This window comes from Silurus meridionalis, chromosome 7 (genome assembly GCF_014805685.1).
Source record: "Silurus meridionalis isolate SWU-2019-XX chromosome 7, ASM1480568v1, whole genome shotgun sequence".
Taxonomy (NCBI): domain Eukaryota; kingdom Metazoa; phylum Chordata; class Actinopteri; order Siluriformes; family Siluridae; genus Silurus; species Silurus meridionalis.
Genome location: NC_060890.1, coordinates 16,481,219 through 16,507,546, shown reverse-complemented (window position 1 = coordinate 16,507,546; position 26,328 = coordinate 16,481,219). Strand labels below are relative to the sequence as shown.

General features: G+C 35.8%; 1 protein-coding gene and 1 long non-coding RNA gene across 3 annotated transcripts in view; one reads left to right on the top strand and one right to left on the bottom strand.

The window, feature by feature from the left end:
• Positions 1-15,745, top strand: part of LOC124389308 (cadherin-12) — a 118,829-nt gene extending 103,084 nt beyond the window's left edge. The window contains exons 9-12 of the mRNA XM_046854661.1: positions 2,429-2,550; positions 6,593-6,710; positions 8,151-8,402; positions 14,478-15,745. Of these exons, the coding sequence (XP_046710617.1) occupies positions 2,429-2,550; positions 6,593-6,710; positions 8,151-8,402; positions 14,478-15,001 (1,016 nt within the window). The 3' untranslated portion in view covers positions 15,002-15,745. The remainder of the gene's footprint in view (positions 1-2,428; positions 2,551-6,592; positions 6,711-8,150; positions 8,403-14,477) is intronic.
• LOC124389309 overlaps positions 1-21,787 on the bottom strand; it is a 41,704-nt gene extending 19,917 nt beyond the window's left edge. For both annotated transcript variants that reach the window (XR_006926557.1, XR_006926558.1), the window contains exons 1-2: positions 21,572-21,787; positions 3,086-3,358 (exon numbers count right to left, since the gene is read on the bottom strand). This is a non-coding gene — a long non-coding RNA (uncharacterized LOC124389309). The remainder of the gene's footprint in view (positions 1-3,085; positions 3,359-21,571) is intronic.
• Between the last annotated feature and the right edge of the window lie 4,541 nt (positions 21,788-26,328).

The following is a 26,328-nucleotide window of genomic DNA, read 5'->3' as shown; positions in this document are numbered from 1 at the left end:
GAATTGGTAATATATAATTACTGTAAATAACACACTGGTGACAAACTGCACCAATAACCTTTTATGTTGACAGTCTTTGTCAGGAACTCTGGCAGGCTCCTGGCAGTATGCTGACATTCATTTTCACACCAGACACCACAGGCCATAGCTCCATTTAGTCAGAAGACAGAGAAGACATTTTGGCTGACAGGCTTATCATCTCACACAGCCGTTCCTTAAATAACAGTTTAGTGCAGTTAAATTCAGTGTAAAATTTCAATCAAATGAGATGAACAGTAAAAACCAGAGAAAGGTTTTCCATTATAAGTTACTTTAGTTTGAATGACACGGTTTCAAACTACTGCAGATCTGACACAAAAACACACCCATAAGCAGGTGCGCACACACACACACACACACACACACACACACACACATACACACACACACACACAAACACTTCTACACATCTCTATATTGCCAGGAAGATTGCTTTTCTCCATCAAGGTCAGCCAAAGGTCTTGGTTGTATATGGGACCCCAGCGGGGATGAGTATAGATCTCTTTTCCTCTAAGCCATCCCTTTAGCCACCACAAGCTCATATCATGGATCAAATCTATAAAAGTTAATTCCACACTGATGCCCCCACTGCACTGCACACAAGAATTCAAACAGCATCATGGGTGTAAGTAATCAAGTTTAACACTGGAGGTCTGGTGGGTTCACATTTACCTGGGTGTCCATGTGCTAGCCATGTTTTCACCTGGCTGGCATTATCACCTGCAGTCAAACACTAAAAGCTCAGATTTTAAACTTTGGAAACAAATATGAGTTGTTCAGTAATATCAATAGAAATGTCTGTAAGAAATGTAAATATCAGGCGGATACATATAAAGAGCAAGTTATTGTAATAACCTTTTAGTTCATTTAATAAAAACAGGGTTTTTTTTTTCCACAAAAAATATCAAGACATACTGTACTATCTAAACAACACTACTGGGACACTGACCTTTCCAGCCATACGTATACAATACTTTTGTATGAAAGAGCATAAAAGTTTCTCTTCATTTTAACTAGGACACCAAATCCTGTTCCAGCATGACAATGCCCCTGTGCACAGCTTTATGAAAATATAGTATGTTTTGGGGTGGAATATATTGAGTAGCCTACTACAGAGCTCTGGCCTCAACCCTTCTTGATACTTTTGGAATGATTTGGAACAATGACTGCACCAAACAAGTCCTCCTCCTGAATCTGTACCTGACTTTCTAACACCCTTGTGGCTAAATGAGCACAAATCTCCGCAACCACACTTCAAAATCTAGCCAAACATAAGGGTGAAGGTTTTTCCAACAGCAAATGAAGACTGAATCTGGAGTTGGATGCTTAAAAAGCACATACTAATCTCATGGTCTGATGTCCACAGAGACGGATGAGATGGATGTAATAGCTGTATTAATGAATATGAACTATTTAAAAAGGGACCAAGGCAATATTGTTGGACTTGATTTATCTGTTAATGTTTTCAAGTAAGAATTTTCAGAGAAATGAAATGCTTCACCTTTAACCCTAACATTAAGGGGTTAAACTGTTCATGCAAATCATTTATACTCATTCATTGTTGCATGAGAGACAAGGTCTGTAGAAGGAAATGGGTCTTTGGACTCCTTAAACTGTCAGGAAATTGCTAATAAATGGCATAGTTTTTGTATAAGTTTCACTGTGTTTACTGAATAATTTATAGCTGAAATCAATGTTTCACCACCAGATGGAGGAGGTATGATGTTCTAAGGTCTTACAATCCTAAATGACTGAATTATTATATGATTTATATAGTTATCAGTGTAACAAATACATAAGAAATCAAACAGGGTCAATGCCAAAAGTAAGTTCAGGTGCCTTTTTATTTTCCTTTGAATGACGTCATTTTTGAAGTTTAAATGGTATTACAAGCTTTTGGATTAGAGGAATTCCCCATGGATGCTATTGCTTTTGAGTACTACTTGTTGCAGGAGACTTGACAATTACCGTAATTTTAGTGTTTTAATGAAATCCACTCCTCCACCGAGCTGTTCCTAATATGACCACATGATGTCAGTATTATACAGTTCATGAATTTCTTTCAAGTCCTGGAAATCCACAAGACCTTTATGGTGTATTAAAGTGTGGTGTAGAAATCGTGAAAACTTTCTCGTCTAAATAAATAATAATAATAATAAAAATAAGACTACTAAATAGAGTTTAAAAACGGAGGACTGTAATTATTTTAACAGTAATACTAAAAAAAAAAAAAAATAATAATAAACAATATAAGTAAGACCTTCTCTGAACATTAATACCATATAATACTCAGTGAATAGAGTAGGCATATAGTATGTGCAGTACAAATGATCAGCACAATCTCTAAAACATAGTGTCTGTGTTTTTTTTTTCCCCCTCTTTTTTCCAGATAACCCAGTCCTGACCAGCAAAGTCACAGTCACAATTCATGTGTTAGATGTTAATGAGTTTCCTCCAGAGTTGGCTATACCTTACGAAACCCACGTGTGTGAAGGTGCCAAAGTGGGACAGGTGAGTGTGTAGCAATATGTAGATCAATTTCTATTTCGTTGAAACAAGCACAAACAACACAAAGCTTCAAAATGAGAAAAGAAAGAGAGCACGACAAGGTCTTGTGAGAAGATGCAAGTCAAAGAACAACTCTGGACTAATGAGCCATTTAAGATGATTTATGACACACTTCGCACACCACCGCATTCATTAAAATTGCAGGGCAGTTGTGGCCACGTGTGTGTGTGTGTGTGTGTGTGTGTGTGTGTGTGTGTGTGCGTGCATCACGCTATAGTAAGAGACAAGTAATGTAGGTATGATTGATGTCAGGTATTATTCTACATTTGTGTTAATTTGTGCATCTAGCTACTCAGAGGCACTCAAGGCTTTCAGATTAAGGATAAAAATACCAGCAAGTGGTTAAAACAAACACTTTGTGCAACAAACTTTCATCTTTGGGATATTACGAAATTGCCTAAACATGTATGAAAGTGTAATAGTTTAATAATTTTGAGCTTTTGACAAATTTGTGAGATGCGCTGTGATGATGAACTACCTGGCAGTGATCAGGTGGTATAGCAGCATGGGCTGACGGATGTTCATGATGGGCTGGTCACGTGTGGCTAAGTGATGCATTAACTCCAAGCTAATCGCTTTGTTCAACATGCACCTGCAGCGTTCACGGCAGCAATACAGCAGGTGATGTTAACAGCAGGGCAGGATGGTGCTGAAGCAGGCATGAGCAGCAGAGTATAAAACATGAGATATGTGTTGCTACTGCATGAGGCAGATTATGATCACTCAGGGTGTCAGGTATGAGTAGTCAGTCCTGTGGAGACAGATTTTGGCCAGTCATTTAGAAACAGACAGGAAATGAAAACACATACAGTGCATACCTAGCCACAGACAAGGAGAGGGACAATTAAACAACCTCGGGTGAAGTTGCTTCAAATCAGCAAAGTGATGTACATTTACTGTGGATGCAAACATGCCAAGCACCTGATTTAAGAGGGGAGAAACAAATATGAATACATTCTCCAGACTACAGATCATTTATTTTTAAATGAATATGAAAACAGTTTATGCAGATGTGTCTCAGGACTAGCATTGCATCAGAAGCAACAAAACAAGTTACATAACTGAGCCATGGCATTTTGATATTGCAGGACAAATATTAATGTATTCGATTCAGATTTGTCACATACTGTATATCTATTCACAATATGAATAATGTTCAAAAATAGAAGTGGTGGGCCGTCAGGTCCAGCAAAGCCTTCTCTGCTGACCTAAACACTATCAGAAGCACTGACCCACATTTACAACCTAAATTATAATATTTGTTCCATTAATTGTATTAATTTATTCCCAACAGTTTGGACTGCTTCCAGTACGTGTATGTGGATGTTAGATTTTTTTTTTGTCCAATCAGATTTCAGGCTCTTTGTGCTGCCATATCAATCTAATCTGCCCAGGGCCTTCAGAATCAGTAGTACTGGCCAATGTACCTTAGACTTTTTAACAATGGGTCTGTTTCTTTAACCAATCAGATTTGCCTCACAGGGCCAGCTAGCTGGCCTAGAATAGCGTCAGTATTTTAAAGTTCTCTGATTGGTTGGTCAGAGGGAAACTGTTACAGCCAAGTACGACTAGCAATACACATCATTTTTATGCACACAATGGCTGACGGAGGAAGAGAAATTGGTTTGGTTTTGGACATTCTTAAAAATCTCATCGTGAGGAGGTCGGCCAACCCCAAAGCTAGCTAGCTTGTCTCAGCTCAGGAAATGGTTTGTTTGCCACTTCCAGACCAATGAATACGAGCGGTACCACTGGATTACCGCCTCTGAGGAGCGGTGCAAATTATGAGTATGCATCTCTGGGGAGTAGGTTGTATTTTATTCAAATGTTAAATGTTTTTGTCATGTTATTAGACAAATATTTATTCTGAACTGCTCCAGATGATGTAGGTGGCACAGTTGTGGTAGTAGTGTAGAGGTTTGGAATCGTCTTAACTGGGTTTCTTGCTTTAGTAAAAATGGTATTCACCCTCCATATGTCTAATGCCTCTCTCTCTGTAATGCCACACGTTGCTTAATTGCTTTTTTGTAAAGTATTGATGGTTTCTATAATTGCAACGTGATAGTGGTGGTATTAAGATGTGAATTAAGTCGGATAAGTCCCTACTGAAGGACCAGGTTCCAAACGCATGGCCCCCAACTGAAAAATAGATATGAACACTAAATAAATAACGATACAGTGACATTGTCCATGCATTGTAGCATATAAAGTGTTAAGTAAAAATAAAGTGTGCTATAATTCCTCTCAACAGATTTTAGGCTGATGGCATCTTGTGTTTGTGATCTAGTGAACCAATTTAGATTTTTTTCTTTACTACATCGCTCTGGATAAGGGCATCTGTCTGCTAAATATAAATGTAAATGTAAATGAGTCCTGGTTTGTAATTAATCCTTGATTTAAATATTTTATCACTTCTACTATCATGTTGGAAAAAGTATGTGAACCTTTTAGTAACTGGTGATCAGAACATGTAAGAGAAGTTTTGGCTTATTCTTTCTAATAAAACTCAGTTGTGCTGGTGGGCTTCCTTGCATGAACTGCTTATAGGTCTTTCTGATATATGTTTAGTTTTAAGGACTGGACTTTGACTTGGCCTTTCCAAATGTTATTTTTTTTCTGCTTTAACAATTTCTGTGTAGAATGACTAGTGTGCATTGGGTTATTGTCTTGCTGTATGACCTACTTATATTTAAGCTGTAGTTCACTGATGTATACTTTGACATTCTCTTGTATAATTCCCGGTACAATTGAAAACTCATAGGTCTACCAATAATGGCAAGCCATCCTAAACATCCTGTGGCAGTAAAGCACACTGCCACCTTCAGGCTTCACAGTGGGGATAGGATTCTTATTTTGGAATTAGTGTTTGATTTTCATCCAAATATAATGCTTTTAATATTTTACTTTGATTTTATTTGTCCACGGAACATTCTTCCAGTTGGGTCCTGGTTTATCAGCATGTTCTTGAGTAAACATCACAGACAGATTTTTTATTTTTATTTATTTTTTTTGTTTGAGTGTAATAGCTTCCTCCTCAATCCTCCATTCACACTGTTCTGTTCAGTGTTTGCCTGGAGGTGAAACCATGCTTTCCTGTGTTTATATGTTATCCTGGTGATTTGTGATTATTTACTGCACCCTTGGAATGAAAATAACAGCCATGCTGAATTTCCTCAATTTGTATATTATCTGCCTCAAAGTGAACTGGTGGAGGCCAGATTCTTTAGAAATGGTTTTGTAACCAGCCTGGTAAGCATTTAACTCTTTTTTTTTTTTTTTTTTTCCTGAGGTCTTCTTTGTTTGAAGCATCACACACTTACATAAGCCTGTGTGGTGAAGACCAGACTTTGGTGATGCAAGAGAGGACCCAAACTTGCATACTTTTTTGTAGTCAAAGATATTGTATGTTTGATCATTTTGCTCAATCAAAAATTACAAAAATGATATATTTTTGTTACATTTTCATTTACGCACGTATTACTACACATCTCAACAATGCAATGAATGGAAATTTGGTTCCACCCAGATGAGGATGGGTTTCCTTTTAAGTCTGGATCTCTCAAGGTTTCTTCCTCATAACATCTCGGGAATCTTTTCTTTGCCTCAGTCGCCATTGGCTTGCTCATCAGGGATAAGCAATTATAAGGAACAAACTTATAGTGCAATAAACTTACACATTCTTTTATACCACCCTATATAACTGCTTTATCTGTGTAAAGCTGCTTCGAGACAATGTCCACTGTAAAAGGCGCTATACAAACAAAAATAAATTAAATTAAATTGTTATGGTTAATTCAGTTGTATTCTTTTTATCTAGTTTATCTAGACTTAGATAGACATTAATAAGACATTGATATCCAAGACGTTAACATATAATCTTAAATTGTATTCTAAACAAGAAATGTTTACATTGATACACAGCAGTACAATTATTTCAAGAAATGTACAGATAATTGAGTTTCACCAAATTGTCCTTTATAACTAGGTGATTCAGATCTTCAGTGCAACAGATGAGGATATTCCTATGAGAGAACACAATTTCTCTTTCAAATCACCACAAGAAGAAGTGAAGATCAAGAACTTTACCATCAAAGATTTCGGAAGTGAGTATCTCTCTCTCTCTCTCTCTCTCTCACACCCACACACAAAGTTTTGATTCTATCTACTAAGTTCTGTATTCATATCTTCAGTAAATACAGGATTTGTTTGAATATGTGTGAAACAAACCTCTTTTTGTAGCTGTAGCATTTCCCATGTTGTCAATAAACTGCAAAGTATTTTTAAAAAGCAAAAGGTAATTTTGTAAATAATATTCCCCGATAAAACAGCTTGATTCCAGTTGAAACAACAGTCTCGTAAACAAAGCCTTTTACTTTTTTATGATTATACTCTGGCAAACACGGCTGCCAATACATTGCACTAACATGGAGTGCTGTCTCCATTATGCATCACCCTGCTAGCTGTTACAACCCTGATAAAAACCTTTCATACAATTGTTGATGAGGTAGAAATCACAAGGTAGCCTCAACATGTGATTTGGTGATTCAGCTGCACAGAGTAATAATTATAATAATAAAAAAAAATCAAACAAGCATAAAGTGTCCGAAATGCGGTCTATTTAAGAAAATAAAAATAGGACAATGATTTCTTTGCTTTGCAAGAAAACATTTTATTAAATTTTTAAAATATTCAGCCATCTTATCCGTAATCATGATTTGATCCATTATCCTGCATCACTGAAAGCTTTACATGTCATTAGTTTTCTAGAACAGGATGAGAGTCACTATGGGTCTGAAAAACATTTCACTGAAAATATCCAATTCTTATGTTCTATAGGTACAGTTTAGAGAAAGACACCATCTCTTTCTACATATCTACTTGAGAAAAACTTGAGGGGTTGTGATTGTGGTCTTATGATCAGCAATTGAATGATTCTTTTTCTCAGATATAGGGAAGTAAGATATTTAATTAAGATATTATGCATTAACAAGAAATGAGGTAAAAGTAAACGATTCCCCAAATAAAAATACATTTACAAACTACAGATACCTTACATTAACAAAGTAAAAATTCATCATCACTGTCCAGCAGTAGAGCTGGCTATAAACATTGAAATGCTGAAAGAAAAAAAAATGAGTGTGTAGTTTGCAGCATTACCTGTTTAAAACAATAAAGGAAAAAAGGAAACAACATAGTTTGTGTCTGTATTTAGTGATCAATAAATAATATTACTAATAACAACCATGCCAATTTAATTGGCCTCAATTGGCTATTGCTTTCACCATGAAATGAGCAGTGAAGTTAGATTGACGGATGGGCTCCTGGTAGTTTTCACCACTTTAATTCAACAGTCAGGTTGGTCAAGTTGGATTGTTCTAATCTGCCACACTAGACTTCATTCGAAGTGCCTTTGCAGCCTGTTATAACCCATAAACCAAGCTTTACTTAATAAATATACCCTATTCTATATTTAATTACTTTTCTTAAACCTTAAACACTGCACTTGTTTAAATATTTTGTCTTTTATATTCATATATATCCAGACAACACTGCAGGCATTGTAACCCTGCGCAGTGGCTTCTGGCGCCGTGCTCAGGAGATCTACCACCTTCCAGTAGTAATTGAGGACAGTGGTTACCCGATACAGAGCAGCACTGGGACCCTGACCATTCGTGTGTGTGGCTGTGATTCTGACGGATCCCTGCTGACTTGCAGTGCAGAGGCCATCTTCCTCCCTGTGGGTCTCAGCACCGGAGCACTTATTGCTATCCTGCTTTGCATTGTAATACTGCTAGGTGAGTGGATTGCTGGCTGTTACTAACTCGGGATGAAATCAAGTCTAATTAACATGGAATTAAAATAATTACAGCATTGTGTGAGAATGCAGCGAAACCCTGTTATTATTTTAAACCTGGAAAATATGGTAATATTAGGCTTTGTCAAGCCTTAAGATTTTGGGGAAAAGGGTTTTGCATCTGTGAGCCATACATTACAGGTAGTGAACTGAATCCAACGCACGGATTGCAGTGGCTACAGATACAACGCAGATGATCTCAGTAATTAGGTTCCCTTAATTGAGGACAAAATCATTAGTGCTACCAGATGGTGGACTGCAGATTTGGAACATATCACGGTTTCTAACTTAAAAAAATGTATATATTGTGTGCACCTAGTATAGTCCCCAGATGAGATATCACAAAACAGTACAGAGAATCCATTTCTGGAACTTAACCAGAGATTTTTATATGATTAAATTTGCATTGTATTGCTTCTAATCCCACTCATCATTAATTAAAAAAAGGTATCTCAAAGTTCTGTCCTTCATGAGCTACATGCCAAACTGATCCTGGAAGACTTTTATTGAGTGGATCAAAATAAACAGACTTCTGAAGCTTTCCAAGCTCAGTTAATTAGAATGCACTTATTAATTAGGCACCGGGATATCATCCATGGTGGCTTCTCTCCTAATCAGATTCATATAAAAAAAATCCCTACTAGTGAAATGGACTTAGATCTTGATGAGAAATTTGGATTGGGCTATAACTTAGATCCTAAGCTCTAGGCTGAGCATAAAGAATGGGCAAGGGAGCCCTTATTGCCTCCTTACAGTGGCGATTTATGCAGCATTGTTGGTCATTAAGGTAGGACTTTCTGACTCATTTGTTGCTAACTAGACTAGAAATATTCCACATAATTATGACTTGAAAACAGAAACACGTTTATTTGTTATACATACAGTACAGCAAATGAAATTTTGCAAAACATATAATGATTGATCTAGTTCCAATTTGTAATATGTATAAAACAGTATTTTAAATGCCCAAAGTATGATTAATCATGTAAACATGAATTCTACACTAACTACAAGGAACAGCAGGAGTTTAATCTAAATGGCAAACGCAAAGTTAAGCAAGCTGACAATAAACTGCATGATCAAGCATGTCGCAGCATATAAAGTACTGTACACTGGTAAAGCGAAAGCTAACATCTGCAAAAACAGTCCTGGGTGGTAAAGATTCAGCAAGATATCACTGCACAGTAAAGAGCTAATTCAATATATGGTGAAACAAATAGTCTTGGATATAGTGTATGCATCACCCAAATGTCTGATGGTAAAATTCAGAATATGAAGTCATACCTGTTTGAAATAATTAAAAGTAAAAGAATTAAAAGAAAGTTTTTTACTATCCTGTATTATAAAAAGCACAAACGTACAGTATATGGGACAGCAGTGGTCAACTTTTTTCTTCCCTTAACAAGTTATACTCATTCCCGCAGTTGGCCGCATGTTTTATCTTCAAACCTTGAGCAGTGTAATTGCTTATGGTGCACTTTCCGGAAGGAATAAATTGAACTGACAGAAAGACACAGGCACCAAACTAAACCGTCTGTAAACCAAATGAATCCACAGCATACACAGTATATCTCAAGATATGATGTTTATAAAGTTCTTTTAGTGTTTGGAACCAAACGATTTGACTAACAGTGTACTAAAGGATAAAAGAAAACTGGAATTAATTGCACACATTTTGAGATTAGAAAGACTAAAGTAGGTTTGAAAAAAGCAGTAAGTGTTATTTCACTTACTTACTTTATAGTTGTTCCAGAAATAGTATGTAAGTGTATGTGTAATGTTCCTAAAAAAAAAAAGCCTGGTCATAATTCTTAAATTAGAATCTCGATATGCAGTATTCTAACAAACACAATAAACCATTATCAAAAGTAGTATGCCCATACTGTAAATAAGGGACTTTCCCTTATTAACAGCAAATGTTTTGACATCTTCTGCCACAGTCCCCAGTAGAATCTGATTAAAGGATACAAAATACATATATGTTTTTAATGTATAATAGATTTAAGAAAACAATTCAGAAGTTACTTGAATATCTTAGTCACATTAAGTATCTTTTGGTTCCTCTCAGTGGTAATAACAGCTCTAGTCTAACATTTCCAGAATGCTTGGCCAGTCTTTGCTCATTTCTCTTGATATATCCACCAGATGTTATACATTACCTCTTTCAGATCAACTCTGCAGCAGGATACAGACTTCTTTCCACTTAATATAAACATTAGACTTGGAATGTTGGATTGAAGATTCTATAGGTGAAATTGTGATAGATTCCAATTGTCTCTGGCAAGCGAGTTGGATTTAATTGTTTATTTAAATAATTGTTTATTTCAAACTCCTACTACAAATTTGGATGCACAGAATTGTCTACAATATATTTGTATGCTGTTGTGTTAATCACCTTTGCCATAAAATAGAACGCCGACTGCATGCCAGGCTTTCTCACCCAACATCAGTGCCCAGCTTCGCTAATGCTCTTTTGGCTGATTGAGCACAAACCTTATTGACTGATTTCAAATTCTAGCAGAAACCAGTCTAAAACAAGCAAATATTGCTGTGATGGTCAAATCTCTACATAAATTGGTGTGAAAAAGGCTTCTGTTTATTTTATTTTTCTAATTAGTGCAACAATTTTATTATAAATTACATAATTGACAACTTGTGTGAGGCATAGAATCAATGAAAACTTCAATAAAAAATTAAAAGTCAGAACTGTTTGAAGGTTTCTGAATAATTGTCCCCTTATTGCGTTAATGACAGTGAGCACTCGATCAAACTTTAATAGCATTGGACTTATGGTCCATTTTAGATCAGATACATAAGAGTGTCATCTGGACACCAGCTTTAATAGAAGAGATGAGACAAGAGGAAAATATGACCTTTAGTACAAAGCTGTTAACATGGTTAATATCACACATTTGCATAAATTTAAATAAGGACTTTGAGCAGAATCTTGAATCAAGATATAACATTTACTTTCTTTGATTAAAATATCTCAGAATTTTCAAACTTTCCGCTTATTTCCAATTGTAAATGAAACTGTGGTCTCAGCCCTTTGGACTCTCCTTGCCATGATTGCTCACAAAATATTAGAGTTGGCTTAAATGTAGGAAATGAAACAATGTCTTTATTTGGGTTACTTCATCATAGAAGAATGCAGTAACTCATGCTCTGTGTTAAATTTACAGTTTTTTTTTTTTTATTTCAGTAATAAGCTAAGTTATAGCTAATAACCTTGAGCCAGGTAACATTATTTCTTTCACTGGAATAGTGCAAAATTTACACATGATTCATATGTCTTGCCAAACCCCTTTCTTTCTTTCCTCATACTACCATCATTTAGTTGGGGCGCGATAAGACAATGGCATATTGCGCACAATCTCACAAGCTTAGCAGCTGAAAGATGATAAAGAACATTTGTATCATCTTTGAACAGTGCTCCAGATTCTACTGCACTGTTGATAAGAGAATACCAGCACAGGTGTTAGAGAATACTAGCAAAGCCTGGCATACCTCCCTGCCTCCTTGCTGAATAGACCGCGAGAGACCCCTAAGGCTCTTTTAGTCATATTCTTGTGATAGCCTGAATGGTTCACTGAGTAAACACACATGCACAGAAGAAGAGAAGGGAATATATGCAGGGAGAGACATGGTGGGTGACCTCTATTATAAGGTGCAATGTTTGTCAGCCTGACCCACTTTCAGTTCTGCAGCAGCATCCATGACATTCACAGTTAAAACTCTGTACAACCAAAGAAAATGCATTATCAGCTGCTCTTCTGCATATCTGAAACACGTACCAAAATCGCCCCTTAAAAGCACAAACAATTACACACAGACACACAGAGATTAAGTGTTGTAATGTAGATGCATGTCACTTGGGGGGGCTGTTGTTTCACAGCCATAATCTCCTCAATGAGAGGGTAGAAACCACAGGGTTATTTTTATTCCTTTGGTCCTGCTGGTCTCATGTTCTTCCCGCAAGTGTAATATTTTGCAAGACTTCACTTTTATGAAATTTATGAACATTTGCCTTCATTCCAAACCAGCACTCTAAACTCCACACACACACACACACACACACACACACACACACACACACACACACGCACACAATGCAGAATAAAAAGCAGCACACACACACACACACACACACACACACACACACACACTAAGAGGACTGCACTGCATTCATAAAAATGCATATCTTCATTTACCAGACTCAGGCCACAGGGCAATTCAATGAATCTAAAAACTTTACACACCCCAGTCCAAGTTTTTGTGATGTAAAAAAAAAAATAATAATAAATAAAGTAAACCATGATTAATCATGTCAGAAGTTCTTTCCTTCCATCAATGTGAAATTGTGATGCATAAAAATTCTGTAAAAATCAATCAGAAAAAAAGACCTACTAACAAAAGTGTGCACATGCTCAAACTAATACTTTGTTGAAGCACCTTTTGATTTATTACACCACTGAGTCTTTTTGGATAAGAGTCTATCAGCATGGCGCAGCCTGACTTGGCAATATTTCTCCACTCTTTCTTGCTAAAAACATTCTAGATCCATCAAAATGTAAGGGCATCTCCTGTGCACAGCCTGTTTCAGGTCACCTCACAGATTTTTATTTGTAGGGCATTCAAAACACATTGATCTTTTGGTTAAGCCATTCCGTTGTTGAGTTGGATTTATACTTTGGGTCACTCTCATGCTGAAAGGTGGGATTTTCATCTTCATCTTAAATGCAGAGACCCAAAGGTTTTGCAGTAAAATTGACTAGAATTTGTAGATATTTTGGATTTTCTTCAGTTTAATAAACGTTCTGACTGATGAAAAGCAATGCTCAAACATGATGTTGCCAACGCCATTGTGCACCATGGGTAGGGTGATATTTTTCTTTTTTTGTACCATCCCTACTTTTTGAAATTATTTTAGTAGTATACCTTTTGGATTTAGATTCATCAGAACACGTATAGTTTGGGGTGATTTAGTTGAGCTTGGATGTTTTATTTTGTTTGTTTGTTTTTTTTTGTGAGAAAAGGTTTCCATCTAGCCACCTAACCACATAGTCCAGACATGTGACAAAATATGAGAGATTGTTGTCATATGCAGAGTGCAATCAGTAATTCAGTAAGATATTCCTGCAGCTCCTTGGCAGCCTTCCTGGTATGTTTTTGTCTTGTTCTTGTAAACATTTGGAAGGAACAGCCTGTTCTTGGTAATGTCACTGTGGCTTTATTTTCTTTATTTGTTAATGAATGTTCCATAGTATCTAATGTTTTGGAAATTCATTTATTTCCCTCTTCTGATTGGTACCTTTCAACAAGTGAGATACCATTTATGCTTTTTGGGCCTTTTTTTTCTTCATTTATAATATTGTGTGTCTTGCTGTCATATTTGCGTGTTTGCTGTTAACATTGCATACCAAATCAACACACCCATGTTCCCAATTCTAAAATGGTGTGCACACTTTTTCTACCAGGTTATTGCAGTTTTTGTTGTCCCTATTTTTCTCTGAAATGTTTCTGATTGCTTTTCCCCTTAAAGTTTATACATTGTAATTTTACAGTTAAGAGTTAAAAATTCTGATAGGATTTATTTTGGCTTGATTTTTTTATACCATAAAAAGCTGCTGTTTTTACAGGTGTGTGTAGATGTTTTATATTGATTATAAATCTTCCCCAATAGCTCAGTAAAAATAAGTCAGAATGCTGAAAAGAAAAGGTTTTGCAGCACTTTAAAGTAGTCCGACTAAATTGAAAAAGATTACGACTCTGAATAAACTTTTGCAGGATTGAAGATGCCGCCATTCTGTTAACCCATGGGTTACAATTCAGGCAACCAATTGTTCATGTAAATGCTAAAAAAAATCGAAGCAAGCTTTTTTCTTTCTTTTTTTTACCCAAATGTCATTTTCTCTCATTTTTTTTCTTCAGTCACTGATTGTGGTTGGGAAAAAAACCCTTTCAAATAGATGGCTGTTTGATATTTGAATGTTTACGTGCTTTTGTCTCCCCACAGTGATCGTAGTGCTCTACATGGGAGTCCGGCGGCAGAAGAAAAAGGAGACGCTTATGACCTCCAAAGAAGATATCCGTGATAATGTTATCCACTATGATGATGAAGGTGGAGGAGAGGAGGACACACATGCATTTGACATTAGCACTCTCCGAAACCCTAAAGCCATCAAGGACAATCTTTATCGGAGGGATGTTAAACCAGAGGCTGCCTCTGTTCCTCAGCCGTTAGCCGCCTCACAGGACAGTGAAGACCTTCAGAAGTTCATCAGTCAGAGACTGCAGGCACATGACGATGATAACTCTGCACCGCCCTATGACTCACTGGCCACCTACGCTTATGAAGGTGAGGGATCAGTGGCCGAAAGCCTGAGCTCCATAGAATCATTAAATGGTGAGACAGAAGAGGATTATGATTACCTAAATGAGTGGGGACCTCATTTCAAAACCCTTGCAGGGATCTTTGGAGAACGTTCACTAAGCCAGACTGACATCATCTCCACAAGCACCACAGAAAGCAACCATTGATGATGCCATTTTGCAAAATGTTTATTTATTTACTTCACTGTCTTATACTCTTTCTTTCTGTTTTTAATACTTTTTTCAACCTCAAGCTAGTGTTGAAGTCACTATTTTCATTCCCCAATGCAACATAACTGACAAGAATTTAAACAAGTATTATTTTCATATTTCTTTCTTTTTTCTTTGTTTGTTTTTCAGTGCTTAAGGAAAGACAAAACTCAAAAAGGGAACGAAAACATCCTTAAAAAGTGCCTCAATAGATTTTATTTCCCTTTGCTTTACCTCTGATTTTCATGCTAACACAAAATTACCCCTACACACTACTTCCCACACAAACACATGCCTTCCAGAAAAGCGAGACAGTGCTGAAGATGTCAAGTGCTTTAGCATTTCATAAATAATGTTGAGACGAGCTTCACTAAGGATTACGGGAGGCAAATGTGGATACGGCCCAAGTTTGGCCAAAGATCATTCAAATGCTATTTATTATATTTATTTATTTGTGAGGCTGATATATTTTTTCTTTTTTTTTTTTTGCGATGTATTTATCTCTATTTATCAAAATGTTTTTTTTTCTCTTGAATACACTTTTGTAATTAAGTGCTCCTCACATTAACATGGATGTTCAAGTGTTGTGAGGAAACTGTAAAGACTTGTATATAATGTTAATTGTACAAAAAAAAAAAAAAGAACAGTTTAGGGCTAAACATGAGTTACTATATTGAGTCATGTAACACACCGTTTTCTTAAATAAACACCACTTACAAAAGCTATTTTTATAGATATATATTTAATTTCATGCAGGGTGGACCAACTACCCACTCTGTGTTGCTTCTGTGAATGTTCTAACTGTTTATGTATGTTTTTTTTATTTTTTTAACATATCAGTAGATGGATTGGCTACGTTACACTATGGACAAAAGTATTTGGACACCCTATTTTTTTTGCCAAAAGTGATTCCTCCCCAAACTGATATGACAAAGTTGGAGGCAAACAATTGTATAGGAAGTTTTTGTATGCAGTAATATTGAATCTTCCCTTCACTTGACAATGACAATTCCTCGTGCACAAGCACAACGCTCTCTGAAGATAGAGTTTAGTTGGAGTCGAAAATCTCGAGTGGCCTGTTGCAGAGCTCTGATTTTAACCCTGTTGAACACCTTTTGGATGAATTGGAATGCAGACTGCTCCCCAGGCATTTTCACCCTACAATAATAACTGACTTTTACTAAAGACCAGGGGTTTTCAACCGGTGGTCCGCGGCCCCCTGGTGGTCCGCGGCGGCATTGCATGTGGTCCGTGACAGCCTGCATAATTTCACTATTAAAATCACTTTTTTTCCATAATTTATTTTTCCAAACATTTCCAGAATATTTGCACATTAGTGGGAAAACTGAATTTAATGAAAATATCTAAAATATTCAAACTGACACAGGATAGGCTAGCTTTGCACCTATCAGGCCTATGCTTTGCTAACGTTGTGTTTTGCGTCATATACTGTACGTACACATTCATTTTGCGTGCGAAATAGACCAGCATCTTAGAGTTAAGAAAACATATTATTCAGGTTTTATTGAATAGACGCTTAATAGTTTTGGTGAATTGAAATTTGGAGTGGAGCTGTTAGCTAACGTTTCTAACTAAGGTGAAGTTTGCTAGTCAGCACCAGCATGGATCGCTTTTTACAATAGTGGGCCGCGGATTACTTGTTAGTCAGAATGGTGGTCCCTGGCACAGAACCAGTTGAAAACCCCTGCTAAAGACCTTATGTCTGACTGAGCAGAAATCTTCACAATCACACTCCAACATCTAATTGAGCTTCTACCCAAAAGAGTGGAGAGTATTGTAACAGCAAATGGGGACTACATGTGGAATAGGATTTTTAAAGCACATATGAATTTTAATGGTCAAATGTGCACAAACTTTTGTCCATATAGTGTATTGCCCTTAGGGGTGTGTGTAAATGCGTGTGCAGGAACTGGACACACATTCACATACATATATTTGCACCCGGCATCCAGTATTCGCAGGAATACACCGGAACCCTGTCAAAGTAAATTAAGTGGTTAGTGACAAGGAATAGGCCATTTAGAGAGTCTAAGGTTTGGGATTCTTTCATTAATTTCATTTATTCTCTCAACAATCATTTTATCCTGCCCATAGTCTTGGCTGTTGCTTAAATGAGTATGGACATTCCTGTATATAAACACAGTAATTCCTGTGCCATTGACTAATTACTGAAATAGAAAATAAATGACATTATGGATGCAATAAGGAATTAAACTAAATTGCAGTAAAAGTAGACAAAGCTATATTAATGCAGTATAAGGCCACTCAGACAACACATTCATCTGAATGACATCGGATTCAGACTGCTTATTTAGAAGCGAGAAATGTTTCAAATATAATCAGCCATTTTATTCTAGTACATTAAATTAGCATGGATATGGTGTGGCTTGTTCAGGTGTGGATATGGCATTAGAAAGCACTCAGACTTCATAATAACTAAATTGGTGGTGGACTAAAATAGAGACTGTGAATGTTTTTTGTTTTTATATGCAGCTGAATAAATACCAACAGACACAAGAACAATAATAATAATAATAGTAATAATAATGATCATCATCATTATCATAATCATCAACTAAGTTGCAAAAACTGAATAATATGGTATGGATAATGGTCTGTACCTGTTAGTCTGTTATTAATCTGCATATCTCTGCACAATTCTGGGTTTCTAAATCCTACTACATTAATTCATTAAATGAGCTGTCTTTACAAATGTGTTGAATGCATTTATAACTTCAGCAATATAATAAAATATTTCAATATTTCCTCAAGAAGGCAAAAGTCCAACAAGCAGGCAATTAAAAAAATGAATTGAGCACTTTGTCCATCATGCATTATTTGCAAAAAATCAAGTCAAATGTAACATCCATGTGCCAAAAATATATGGAAAGAATGTTTTATAAAAAAACATGGCTAAGGTTTTGTTGGAAGCTTACATTTAAAGCCAGTTATTTGCATTCCCTCCACAGTGGCCATCAGAGAGTGTGTGTGTGTGTGTGTGTGTGTGTGTGTGTGCATATAATTCCACCATGTACAAAGTGCAGTATTGCCAGCCAACAAAGGCACATTAGAAATCAGCTGACCAAAATGAACCTTGCAGATGCCATTGTTAAAATCTGCATGCTTCATCCTGTCAATGTTAACATACTGTACCACTCAAACAAGTCATCACACACACACACACACACACACACACACACACACACACACACACACACACACACACACACACACACACTCTAGAACACATTGAGGTGAGTATTAACATTGTCCTGAGGAGTTATTGTGATCAAGGTAAGGGTGTGCATCAGCAGTATCACAGGGGAGAAAGAGCGGATAATGAAACTCCTACGGTGGGTTCAGTCTGCTACATGTGCTTCTGCAATCTCGACATACATTTAATGCTGTTACTTCTCCAGGCTAATGAGAGCCTCGCGTGGCTGCAGATGGACCAGAACTGAAATAGTACTTAATTTTACTTTGTTTAACATTTTATTTTATTAGACAAAAAAAAAAAAAAGATTTGTCTTGCATCGATTTATTCTTTGCTTTAATAATAAGTACATTATGGTATAGTTTTAAAATATTCTTAATAAGATTCTTGTTACAAGTGACTTAAAACAATGTTTTAATTTTAACTGTGTTCTGTTCATACATAACGCATAGTCGGAATTTGCAGGCGAAGAAATGTGCTACAGTATCTCACGCCTCTTTGCCAGCATTGTTACAGCTTTACCCCTACAGTCTTTAGGCATTGACTGTCTATTGATGGTGGCACGGCAGCAAATTGAAAGAATGACATTCTGACAGCTTGATGACAGTAATTACTGTCTATTGCTGTAAGAAATCTGACAGTGGTTCATAGACATTGTGATTTTGTTCTGGGCTGTTTCTTAGGCAGTTTTAGCATGAAACAGTCTTGATTAATTGAATACTCCTGTCTTTTATATTGTCTATTATATTGTCTTTTGAAAAAAAGAAAAAACAAATCTTTACTGCGTAGATAACTATGGGACAATCCTGGATTATTTTCAGGTCATTTATAAGGTACCAGGTGATATTTAAAGTTCTAACCTGTTTTTGGTGAGCCCAGATTGGAACGAGGAGGCGGGAGTCTTTTCCTCCAGGTTTGTCATGCTGTCATGTTCCGGGATGCTTTTGTGCACTTCACGGTTGTTAAAAGAAGCAATTTAGGTTAAAATAACTGTCTTGTACGATGAAATCAGTCTGAGCATTTTCCTGTCTCATCAGCAAAGCATTGCTGCCTGCAGAACTGTTGCTCATAGGAAATTGTTTGTTGGTGAACCATTCTGTGCAAAGTTTGCTGTGTGTGAAAATGCCAGGAAATAAGCAGTTTCTGAAATACTGATACAGCCCATCTGGCATGGCCCAAGCCCTTGTGATAACATGTTTTCCTCCATTCTAATGTTGGTGTAAACAATAACAGAAACGTGTAACTCTGCATGACTATGCATTGCTCTTCTACCATATGATTGGTTGACAGGATAACTGCATGAATTAACACATTTACAGACATTCTTAATAAAATGGTCTGTCATGTGACAATATGTACATATACTGTATGTACAATAGTCACTGCCTGTTTACCTCCACTGTGGTACTGATGGTAACCTACTTCAGTAAGACATGAAAGTCATCAGTTGCTCCTGGTGAATTCTTAAGATCCGATATAATACCAATGAAGTCAAGTGCCTAAGGAATGTAATGTACTGTACAAGCACCATATCATAGACACAGATAAATATGTAGAATATGTACAGCATGTAATATATATATATATATATCAGTCTAACCTCGGTTTGCGAGCATAATTTGTTCTGGAAACGTGCTCGCAAACCAATTTACTCGTATACCGATACAAGTTTTCCCATAAGAAATCATGTAAATTCAGATGCATTTCAGACACCCCAAATTATTTATGTAAAAATAAAAGTACATACAGTATACATTAATACATTTATAAATTATATTGTTTCACTGTATACTGTAATAATAATAATCTTAAATAAAAACAAATAAACATGTTTACTGTACCTTTAAAAAGAATCTCCTTCCATTATTATGTCGGGAAGACTTTCAGATGAATTACTGGCTTCACTTAATTTATGCTTTTCTGATTAATTTAAATAAATTACAAACAAAAAAATTTTTTGAGAATATTTTTCTTTTCTCTCACTTTTAATCATGAATCTTCTTTTTAGCGCCTTCCATTTCAGGGTTCTTCTTTATGGGAGGCATTGCTTCACTATCACACACTTGTTAAAAACTAAACAGTATGCAACATACACTGCTTCACGCACACATGTGGAGAATACAGTAAAGTATGTATAGTAAAGAAATGTTTATGTCTGTTTTATTCACTCGCGATGAATTCGGCGCGCATTTCTCTTTGACCATTTTTATTTAAAAAATTTAACAAAATAAAAGAGGCGAAATTAAAACCTTTAGCGCAACACTTTCTTTACTCAGATATACAAAATAAATAAATAAATACTAAACATTTATTTTAATCAGTAAAGATTCGATTTACCGATGCGCCAAGGCTCAAATCAGCACCCAAATCCATCATGATGCACACATCCGACAATCAACCCTCTGAGGTCGACAAACGCGCCGGCGCTGAAACTAATTGAAATAACTCTGTAAAGAGTAAATTGAATCTGTAAATGGTTTACTTGTATACATACTTATAATAACAACAAAATGCTGTGCTTTTGTAAAATAAAGCAAACAGACAGAGTGCACTTCCTGTTGTCTTTGTATTCTCTCTTCACTGACACACAAATAAAACAACCTGAATCTTAGTGAATATTTCCCTCAGAGACATAATAAATATATGCATAGGAAGCTCGAAAAGTCTACTTTTAAATAAACCAATTCACATTGAATACAAATATTCTCTGATTATGTAATCCATATGAAAGTTATAAGAGGTACAGTTTCTCTGGTATCACCTCATTAACCATCCGTGTAGAAACCTAGCAAAGGTTTCGTTTGGTGTCCTGATAATTTACGTAATTTTAAACAGCATAATAAGTTTCAAATGTTTACAGTAATATTTTGTTTTCATGCTCTATGTAGAGTATGGTTTCATGAATAAGAAACATACATTTGCATAAAGCATCAATAGTGGTCCATGCGATTAATCGTGAGTTGACTCATGACAATCATGTGATTAATCGCAATTAAATATTTTAATTGATTGACAGCCCTAATATTAATATGATGTGAGGTCCAGTTACCAGCATGACACTAAAACAGGAAGTAGTTATGGCTACTTTAAGTACATGTCAGAGCCCAAACGTCTCTACTTTAACTGCAGTAAAAAAGTATAGTCAGTAATTTAACTTTTACCTGAGTATTTTAAAACACAAGTACAGTATCTCTATTTCTACTTAAGTGAAGGATGTGTGTACTTTTGCCACCTCTGGACAGATCCTCATAGATGTGAACTCCCAAGAACTTAAATCTGGAGACCCTCCTTACCTCAGTTCCATTGACTGAAGTGGTAGCTCAGTTGGTTAAGATATTGGACTTCTGGTCAGAAGGTCATGCTGCCCTGCAAAGCCCTTAAGCCCGTAACTGCTCAGTTGTATAAATGTTTCAAATGTTGGCAAGAATTTACAGCCCAATATGTAATAATTTTAAGTCTAATTAATAGTCACATTCAGTGTTATTTGCTAATCCATGCTGTTTGTCATGCTGCTCTCCTTCCTGATCAAAGTCCAGCCCAGACATTACTTTGCTCACACTAAATAGAACTCCAACACACCTGCTTCCTATTTCCATGCAATTAACCAAGTATATTCAAAGAACTCTCTCTGGTTGCTCGATTCTTCAGCAGCTGCCTGTTTTAGCAACAATAAACTGATTTGTTAATCCTTGAACTTACAGCTACATAAATGCTATTTTTTAACAATCATATTTAAATATGTCAACTAATAATTCAGCATATATTATTATTATTATTATTATTATTATTATTATTATTATTATTATTATCATTATCAAGCCTTCATATTTCTGCAACAGTTTGGTGGAGTTAAATGTTTTGTATCAATGTACAAGTCCTATAACAAACAAGGGCCAAATTCAGTTAATCTAACATGCCTTCCACATATACAAAATTTGAACTTAAAGGAATTAAAGAATCAGCATCGTAAAACTGGTGATCTCACCAATTTAATAAAAGCGCTTACATTCTTTTTAGTGATAATCTGATTGCCAATCCTACACAGACAAAAAGTAAAAGAGAAAAGTCATTCACCCACAGTAACTCCCTCTGTTTCTACGAGTGCTGCAGCCCCGCTTCTTTGTTTTTCCTCATTTTCTTGATGCCATCTTTTCTCTTGTCTTCTTTCTCTCGCCTTCACTTGCTATCATTTAGATGTGGCAGGCTTATATTCATCATGACAGTGCCAAGACTTTGTGTGAGTCCCACATTTGTATGCATCGCTAGCAGTGGAGGAAATAGTTTGATTCTATAGGAAGTGGCAGCATTGATTTGCAGTGCTGACAGCATGACATTATGGATAAGAGCATGTTTAAATGCCATCAGTGGAGTCACAGTTCACAAAGCTTAAAGAGTTTTCAGGTTTCTCAGCTAAATTTTTCTTTTTCAGCTGAGAAATCTGAAAACCTGCTCAGTTAATCAAATTTACTACTTCTCGCATCATGACAGCTCTGCTTATGCATCTTGCAAAGGTTTTATTCCAAAAGTCAGTATACTTATTTTGGCATTTACAGATATAAAGTGGACTCACTGGACAACAATATTCTTTTTTTTTTTTCATTATTTTTTTAATGAATGTGAAATTTAAAAGAAATAATGAGAATGAATTATAAAATATAGAATTTTATATGAGAAAATAAAACTTTATACCATTAAAAACTGATCAATATTTGTAAAGAGGTCAGCAGATATTAATTCTTTTAGAATGCAAATAGCTTTCTGTGTGAATTAAATGAAAAAGAGATGAGCTTTTACATTGGCTTTTGCTTTTTGAAGCTTACATCCAGGCCAGCCTTTAAATGAAACTTTTACTCAAGCTCCAATAACTCTTCAGCCTGCATTAATAAAACTGTAACGCTTTTACATTTAAAGCAAAAACTGTTTTGCAATGCTGACAGAGCAAAATGTAAGTTTCTTAGCTAAATAAATCACAGAGATTTGGGATATATTAAAAACAGACATGTGTTTTGCAAAGAAACTCATCTCTTAACCCAAGTTTGCATATAATGTGATTAGCCATAATTAGTGCATATATACTGTATGTATTCATAAAATAGTTTAAAAAGTACAAATCATAGGAGGTAAGTTTTAAACTCTAAATCATAGGGATATTTTTATTTGAAAACCCTATACTGTTGGTGTTAGCTTTTTCTCTCTTTTTTATTTCTTTTGACCCCCATTGCATCAAACTTATGCAATCTAAACTTTACAGAAAGGACTTTGTGCACAAACATCGAGGCAGTCTGTCATCAAACACCTGCTAAGTCATGCAAGAAAGTGTCAGGCATCATCAGCATAAAGCCAACAGGCATCATTCTTTCAGAGCTTCCAAATTGGCTTAAGGGTCTTTGTGCAGCTTCTTATCTTAAGCTTCAATAATGTATTGGCTCCTCTTGGTGCTTCATTCAGACCTGCTTGTCTCTGCACCCCCCCACACACACACACACACACACACACACACACACACACACACACACACACACACACCTCTTGCTCATTTCCTTAAGGTCGAGTCAATACAATGATATGAATAATTCAGTGTTTCAACCTAGGGTAAAGAGATTAATATGAAGAAAAAAACAAAGACAAAGCATTTTACCTACGTGCGTGCATCTCTTTAGCTTCATTCAGGAAAAGGCAGATGGAAATAGATAGCATTTACCTGACCAAACTGCTTAAATGGATGCTTTCAGCATGCCCAAAAGAAAATACATTCTTGCCCTACAGCCTGGTTATAAAATTAAGCAATTAATTAGCTTGGCTTGCTAAGTAATAAAAATAATACTAAAAAGGCTACAGAAAATGAATGAATAGGTGATATCCATATTCACGATTACCAAATCAAAAAATGAGAAAAGATAATATAATTGATAATTGCAAATATAAAATCACTTTAAATCCACATATATATCAATAATATAATGTTTCATGGTACAATATCATGCACCCCAATTTTCCTAAAATAAGTCGGGACATTGTATCACTGCTAGCGTCCTATTTGTCTAATATTGAATGCTTTTAAATACATTTAATCATAACTGATCCAGTAATGTTCTCTTTATCCATAAAAAACAACATATGACCATATGTTTGCTGCAACCATCTGGCAAACATACATAAAAAGTCATCATGTGTTCATTTAATTGTTATACAAAAGAGCTTATCTCAATGGCAGTGTAAAAAAAACCTTGTGTTATAGTGCACACACACAATAAAAGACCTTGAAATGTTTAGACCTTGCAATACTGTCCTCTAGCTTAATAAACATGAAAGTAAATGTATTTGAATATACATATTTATATATATATATATATATATATATATATATATATATATATATATATATATATATATATATATGAGCTGCAATGAGGAGATAGCATTGCTTGACTTTAGAAACATTGATGGGTTGTGTAGATAGCAAGACAATACAAACTATGTGCCTGATCAATTAGCCATATGTAATATTTGCATGTCTATTTACACTCTGAAATTACAGACAATTTTTTTAATACAAAAAAATAATAATCTGAGAGAATACTAGGAAGAAATGCTCCCAGACCCAGCTAGTGAAGGCTTAGCCTTTCCAACCCATAAATCTCTAGTGATACCTCTGAGCCTGGAAGTGACAGAGGGTAGCAGCAGAGAGGGAAAAGTGACTCCAGAGGCCGTGCTGTGTCAAGGCAGATATGGAGATTAGCTAGCTCAGCCGTGACCAACTGCATTTACACTGAGTTTCCAATGTGTACACAAAAACATATGTTCCAACACATACATACACACCCTTTATTTTAATTCACCAAACTAGTTTGTAACTCATTCCAGTTCTTTATTTCATTATTATCATTGATATATCTGCAGTTAGCTACCCTGTGGAAGATTTTGGTATTTCTGTAGCATTTCATTTCATTTCATTTAGCATCTACAGTAAAAAATAATTGTTTGCTTACTAAACCACACACTGTATGTTAAGTATTACTATTTACTACAGCAGAATGTGATCTGGGATGCAAGTTTTTCTAAAGGTAAGGATATTTGGTTGAATGGGAAATGGTGCTCTGGTCAATTTCTGTGCTTCCCTGAGGCTGTGTGCAGCCTTAATACTATGCTAGACTGCTAAATCAGTCACAAAAAATACTGGGATGTGAATGAAGCCATCTATTTAACTAGTCAAGGAAAGATGCAGATTGGTGAATGGAATGTGTAAACAATTACACTGTAAAAGCCTGAAGTATGTATACAAAAAAAGACAAACAAATGTATGCCACTAGCAAGCTATACATCCATCTCTACAGTTAAACATACTATTTTAAGTTAGATAATGATTAATGATACATATTTCACAATGTGGATAGATGACTGTCATTTCTCACAAATCATTTTTCCTTTTTGTATTGATTATTAATAAGTTTTATTGACCTTTTTTTTTGTTGGGTTTTTTTGTGCCAAAAATGGTCCATCTGAACTGGTATAATATGTATAAATACAAATTTCTACAGACCAAGTGTAACCGGTCGTGTTCTGTTCTGACTGGTGCTTGTATTCTCTGCGTTGTGTTGAGGAATGACGAGTCATTACAACAGGGTCGCAACAGTACTGGAGAGTTTGTCGCCAACACTCAAACAATTCTTTGGATGGACTATAGAAAAAAAACAAAAACGTGGCCAGCTTTGCCACCTGCACAAATCAAATTGTAGCCATTAACTGGCTAGCATCACTAAACCTAACCAAAGCACAAGCTTATTCGGCTCGCTGTACTCAGCAAATAAAACGCTTAATCCTCCCCGTTCATCCACAAAGCAATTTACAAATCACAAATTACATTTATGACACTTTTAATAATAATATTTGAAAACGTCATGAATTTCTTTTTATCGCCGCTAACAGCTTACCTCTCCTCAGTATGCACAAAGTAAACTGAGGAGCCAGCACGGGCTTTCCGCATGATGTCATGACGTCAAAATTCAATTTCCCACTACATCAGTCTAAATATGTATAACTTGATTCCAAA